This window comes from Palaemon carinicauda, chromosome 40 (genome assembly GCF_036898095.1).
Source record: "Palaemon carinicauda isolate YSFRI2023 chromosome 40, ASM3689809v2, whole genome shotgun sequence".
In the NCBI taxonomy this organism is placed as follows: domain Eukaryota; kingdom Metazoa; phylum Arthropoda; class Malacostraca; order Decapoda; family Palaemonidae; genus Palaemon; species Palaemon carinicauda.
Genome location: NC_090764.1, coordinates 17,006,047 through 17,013,091, shown reverse-complemented (window position 1 = coordinate 17,013,091; position 7,045 = coordinate 17,006,047). Strand labels below are relative to the sequence as shown.

The 7,045-nt window shown below is 38.6% G+C and overlaps 1 protein-coding gene across 1 annotated transcript in view; it reads right to left on the bottom strand.

The window, feature by feature from the left end:
- The window catches only part of raw, a 163,783-nt gene extending 158,409 nt beyond the window's left edge, over positions 1-5,374 (bottom strand). The window contains exons 1-2 of the mRNA XM_068363362.1: positions 2,470-5,374; positions 77-189 (exon numbers count right to left, since the gene is read on the bottom strand). Of these exons, the coding sequence (XP_068219463.1) occupies positions 77-189; positions 2,470-2,504 (148 nt within the window). The 5' untranslated portion in view covers positions 2,505-5,374. The remainder of the gene's footprint in view (positions 1-76; positions 190-2,469) is intronic.
- Between the last annotated feature and the right edge of the window lie 1,671 nt (positions 5,375-7,045).

Sequence of the window (7,045 nt, the reverse complement as noted above, 5' to 3'; positions counted from 1 at the left end):
CTCAGGAGCTATCAAAGCAAGAAAAAAAAAAAAAAAAAAAAAAAAAGTCTTGAAAGCATAACCAAACAGAACTGACCTTGAGCTTTCGAGGGGAAGAGACCCATCTTGGCAAACACGGGCTGAAGCTCGGAACCAGCAACAGTCAGAGAATTGCGACCCAAGATCTGCTCCAACGCTTCTTTCAGGGACCTGCGAAATCACAAGCTGGTTTAAAGACATTGGTTTTCCGCCTTGGAGATTTATGCGTGAGGAGACTAGTCTAAAAATCACAAAACAAACCCAAAATCCTCATTTCCATAAATATATATCTTTTTCTGATCACGTAGGCCTTACTGATATAGAAATTATTCACTATACTTCATATAAGCGCGAGTAAAGTAATAGCATCAATATAAAGGTTTACTAGTTGGAAAGGCAGGATGCTATAAGCCCAAGTTTTCATAGTTTATAGAGGAAATATTTATCTAAATGTCATTGTTCTTTAAAATATATTATTTTCCTAGTTTCCTTTCCTCACTGGGCTATTTTCCCTGTTGGGGCCCCTGGGCTTATAGCATCTTGCTTTTCCAACTAGGGTTGTAGCTTAGCAAGTAATAATAATAATAATAATAATAATAATAATAATAATAATAATAATAATAATAATAATAATAATAATAATAATAATAATAATAAGGAAATAGGGAAATAAATAAACTCGAAGAAAAGTAATGAACAATTAACATAAAATACCTTGAGGACAGTCTGAATTTATGTAAACGAGTACGTATATACATAGCTAAATGACAACCCTAGTTGGAAAAGCAGGATGCTATAAGCCCAATGGCTTTAACAGGTGAAAATTAGCCTCGTGAGGAAAGAAAATAGGGAAATAAATAAACTTGAACAAAAGTAATGAACAAAAAATATAAAACACTAGGGACAGTAACAACATTACACACACAGAACAATGAATACATTTACAACTTTCGTCATAGTCCTTTTCCCTTTGAAAAGATTAATTGAAAGTAGCTAAGCATCCAATTTTAAACTAGTCCTTATTTAATGGGGCTATGAACAATCATGACCTTGCTTAGTATCATCCCTTCAGTAAGTATTAGAACAAAAATTTTTTGGCAAACAACCATATAAAATTTTCCCCTTTATAGGGATTATGTAAAATATGTGTGTATGTGTGTATGTGTGTGTGTGTATGTAATATATATATATATATATATATATATATATATATATATACATATATATATATATACACATATATATATACACATATATATACACAAATATATATATGCATATATATATATATATATATATATATATATATATATACAGTATATACATATTATATATACATATACATATATATATATATATATATATATATATATATATATATATATATACTGTGTGTGTATATATATATATATATATATATATATATATATATATATATATATATATATATATTATAATTGTTTAACTGTCTGGTTGATTCTAGAGCCTCAATTAGCCTGTCTGCCTGAGTTATCCCGATTTCAGTTGAACTTACAATCGGTCTTAAAACATATTTTGTGGAGGATCAATATCAGCAAAAATACTTTTAATAGTACCAATAAAGACATCAAAGTTTGAGTTACGCATTTACATTAAAAGATTTCCACCCCTTTATATTGAGAGAGAGAGAGAGAGAGAGAGAGAGAGAGAGAGAGAGGAGAGAGAGAGAGAGAGAGGGGGGGGGGGCAGTGTTTGTTGGGAGGTTAGGCGAACTACTGATGAGCCTTCAGTGGAGGTATATAGCGGCTCCTGTATCAGAAGTAATCTGCAGTTTAAATGTGTGTGCCGTGGCGGTGATCACCGTATTGTCTTTTCTTGGAGCTGTCGGTTTTATATATATATATATATATATATATATATATATATTATATATATATATATATATATATATATATATATATATATATATATCAGGATATTATTTACATATATATTTACAAATAAAAAAAGTATATTTATATGTATATGCCTGTAAAAGTGTTATGACATGTTCCCATGTACACGCCAGAAAATTTGTCCCTTCACCGGTTCGAAATGAATCATTTTACTTTAGCGTTATGACTAAATATACCATTATTAATTGAACGATAGTGAGGGTATAAAAGTGTTTGTTTCCGAACAAGCCATCAGCTGGAACTGGTCTCCTGCAAAATAATCCTGGAATGGAACTACAAACGGACCCAATGTTGATGCCCAATTCCAGTCCCCTGCCTTCTGAATCTCATCTATATATAGAACCAAAACCCAAACATCCGCATCCCCCACAGGCCTAAGGCCCCCCTTCATCCTCCGGCCCATGTAGCGACCCCTCCACCCTGGGCCAACCTCTCCCCGTCTCTCTCTCATCCCGTAACACTTGGGCCAACCTCTCCCCGTCTCTCTCTCTCATCCCGTAACACTTGGGCCTCTTACCTCGTGACCTCGCCGTAAACTGGTTGAGACATCATTCGCAGGGCGCGTGGGCGAGTCGTAATAGCTACGCTGTTGCTCCTGCTTTCACTGGGTGGCGTCGGCGCCCGTCGGTGGTAAGTGAGGCCCAGCAGGTAAACACAGGTGTGGGTTAACTGTACCGAGTGTCACCTAGTGTAGGCTTGGTTCCTTTCCCATAATGCAGACCCAAACATAAGGAATCTTGGCAAAGGTGATAAGGGCGTGGGATGGACTTATGGGTGTGTGGGCGAGGACAAGCGCATTCTCGTCCATCGTGTGGGAGTTGCGAGACTAAAGATGGGCCGTCGTTTTCTCTCTCTCTCTCTCTCTCTACCCTGCTCCGCCTACCCTTCAGGAGCTCGTTGGGTATTTCTGATTTGTTTACCAATTACCTTCCGCGATAATAATGTCTTCAAAGTTCTGATATCTTCTAAATTTGAGGTCTTCAATGGAACGGATACTCTTAATATCATCAAGTGCTTTACGTTATATATATATAATGTTCTTTTGAAGCTCCATTTTCCCCTGCAGTCGTTATGAAATTCGCCCTACAAATACCTCCCTTTACCCCGGAAGATGATGACGTCAGGCGTAAACAAACCCACAACGCCCAAGATTCTCTCTCTCTCTCTCTCTCTCAATGATTTCTCAAGGCCAGTTTCACTTCACGTATAAGAAGCAGACGTCTCCTTCTTCTTTATGAATGAGGAAGATCTACCTTTCCATTTCAGTTCACTCGTAGTGGGAGAATCTTGCAATACAGTTACTATCACATAATTAAAAGCTTAAGAGATTTTTCTTTATCGGTCTTCTGGTGAAAAGGCTTAAAATTAAATGCTTCAATAAATGCTTTGTAAAACTGTATCAGTATTCTGTAGGATGAAATGCTCGACTACTCCACGCATCGTTCACTGGGTTCCGGTACATTTAGATTGATTTGCCAACATAAGATTCCTGAGTGATTAAGCTCTACTGCTCTCCTGACACCGCCATTCTCTCGATAAATGCTTATTTGAACACAAAATCAGACGCACAGACGGTTCTTTGCATACCATCATTCACACTGTCAACTTCATTACCAGTCAGTTTAATGAGTCATCTTCACTGCATTCTCGTTTGCACACTTAATAATGACTGTTAATTTAATTTTCATTTCGTTATGATGTCATCTTGGCGTAACAATGACATAAGAATCAACGACTAGGTTTCGAAGTTCGTATTCATAAGGTTTCGTTCAAAAGGACACTTCTCAATGAGCTTGTTTATGTTTATATGAAACACATACCAATTTTGCAAATCCTTAAACACTTTTTTCATCCCATATACCACAGTTTTTAACAAATTGCAATTGTTTTAAATTTTTCAAATAACAAGGATGCTTAGAATTTTCTAACAGAGGGTGGCCGGGGGGTGGAGACCCCCTCACAGGTGAGCCAGCTTACCGAAGACACCACCACCTGTGGGATTTTCTCCAGTGGAACACCAGATGGCGTAGACTGTTTCAGACTAATCCCCGCCACACTACCATTCCCTTTAATAATAGCAAGACGAGGACAGGGCGCAGGGAACGAAGACGGCAGGATTGAGGGGGGGGGGGGGGGAGATGCTGCCGGTTGTTGAGCCCTGAAGAAAACCGAGAGTCCGGCCGATCGCCACACTACATTGGGAGCGAAGCACCGTAGCAAGTATTCTCTCTAGTCTGCCTTTTTTATTTATTTCTCGACACGATGTAAATACATTCATAAAAATGCATATGTTTACTTAAAACTTAAATTGGATCTATTTCTAAGCTATTTTGTAGCATATCTTTATTAGCGTAGCTGCCTTTCTTCCTGTTAGACGATTTTCACTATAACACAGGTTAATAAAAACACCTTCACACCAACTTCCTCCTCCTTCACTGCCTCATTGCGACGGCTTCGTCTCCGTCAATGAAAAGCGAGAAGGCGGTAATTCTAGACGCGTTCTCGAACACAGCCCATCCTAGAAGTGTCCCGACCCGCGCCCTTCCCTTAGCCTCCAGGACGACGGTAGGTACTGAATTGCAATGAGCGAGAGGGAAGGCCAAGGACGCATTGTCGAGATCGCTGGTAATTGACGTTGACAGCGGAGGAGGTGAGGAGATATCAGCTCCAGCATCTGCTAGTGCCTCGTCCTAACTTGGGGGATAACCCTTCGAGTATTACCCGTGGTGGTAGTGATGATGAAGACTCTTGTTGTGCATTGATGGTGATGATGTCAGACCCGAGAGCTCAACAGGTGGAGGAGGAGGACGAGGGGGAGTAGGAGGAGGAGGAGGGCACTAACTGGCGGAAACTGCAGGGCCTCTCTCACTCAATACCCAACCATCCCCTTACCTCTCCCCAAACCGCCATCACCATCAGCACATACCAAGAGATGTCATCTCAGGCAACTCTACCTTAGGGCCCACGGGACGACGCTGCTTTATGAAAATCGACTTGGCCCGTTTCAACGTACGTGCGTTCGTGCGTTTATGCTCTCGAGACGTTTGCCAGGGCGAGGCGAGTGGAGGAAGGAGATCGCGATGGGGAAGCGACGGTGTTGGATCTGGCTTGGTAGTGATGACGATGCCCCCGCGTGCCCGAGTACCCTCCTCCGAGTTAAAACGAGGCCCCTGTCTTCATTCAGCGGGATGAAAAAGGGGAGTAAGGAGACCTACTGAAGATGCACCCCTGGATGTCCCTCCCCCCTCTCCTTCTTCTTGTTCTCCCTTTCTTCCTCTTTTTTCCTCACCATTTCTGATATGTATAATCACAGGCTCCTCATGCCATGGGACGTTTTGCTTCTTTTTAAGAGCTTCGTAATCACATCTTTCTTTATCCTTCAGTAACAGGGATACTAGTCGGGGCGTCGTACTTAGCGGAGAGAGAGAAGACCACACTTACAGTAGCTAATGGGCTGCCTTCTTCAATGATCTGGAAAATAAAAACAAATGATTAAATTCAATATTTTCCCATCGACAATATACTGACTAATATTAAATTACAGAAAACACTAACGGGCACCATAATAATTAGGCATCAGAGTTAATCGTACATGCATATAATTTTGCAAGACATACTGCATGAATTTAAAATGTACAAAAGATAAGCATGAACCGTAATATAATGTACTGTACATATTGATATTAAATATGTTTGTGGTTTACAAAGACAGAAAACTTTACGAACTGATATCATAGTTCAGAGAAAGTTGAGACGCTCGTAATTATAGTTGAACTGATATCAAAACATTAAAATTAAACACAAACACAAGTATATGAAATGAGCTAAAACAGGAATACCTCGCAAAGCAAGACTCCCAAGAATGCCCTTACTTTAAAAAACAACAAAATATAAAACAAATACAGTATGAGAATACCACAATAACTGAGTGAAAATAAAAATATTGAAAGATAAACTTGTTTATTTAAAGGAAACTACTACAATACATAAGGAAATGAAACTAAATTCTCAGTAACACTAACAGGAAGATTGTTTATATCTTCGCAGCAGAATTAATAATCTATCTTTAGCACCAGTCAGATGTGACCTTGAGCTTTCACAATAATTGTGAATACAGTAATCCCCACGTCAACGTCTTTTTATTATATAAGCATGAAACAAAAATAGCAACTAGGAAATATGAGGATAATGCTAGTCATGTACACGTCAGCATTGGTAACTAGACAACAATATCATCACTATTACTACTAGCTAAGCTATAACTCTAGTTGAAAAAGCAGGATGCTATAAACCTAAAGGCTCTAGCAGGGAAAATAGCCCAGTGATGAAAGGAAATAAACTTCAGTAGAAATAATCAGTCACTAAAATAAAATATTCTAAGTAGTGATATACATTAACAATACCTCAAATATATTTCAAAAGATTGCCCTTGCTTTAGTTTATTCTCCATCATGAATGATGGTCAGAGATAGGACCGATGAACTTTCTAAATTACTTGTGGTGAAAGTGTCATACATTTCAAATTCTGTTACAAATTACTTCACTTCACTTCACTTCCACTCCCAGGTAGGCTTTCAGCCTGTCAGTGGAATCAGTTGTCTTCTCCACTCAATTCTGTTTTCAAAAATTCCCTCTCTTCTCAGCTGTTCAATTGTTGGCATGTTGTTCTTTGTCAAAATCTCTTCAATTCCATCCCTCCAGCGTTTACGTGGTCTACCTCTTGATCTCCTCCCACCAGGCGTCCAGTCCCATCTCTTCCTTGCAATTCTATTTCCATCCATTCTCATTAAATGTCCCAACCATCTCAGCTGTCCCTTCTCAATCTTGTTCAACATAGGAGATACCCCAACCATCCTTCTAAAATCTACATTTCTTATTCTATCTCTTCTTGTTTTGTGCATTATTGTTCTCAGGATTTTCATCTCTGAAGACTTATTTAAGGAGTGTCCTTGCTGTTCAATTGCAATGTAAAATCCCGAAAGAAAAACATACAGTATCGATTTCTTATAATTCCTAAACTCCATATATGATTTTCATATTCCTTATCTTATTTTTCAAAGTAAAATACAGTTAAATAAAACAATTTCGAGCAT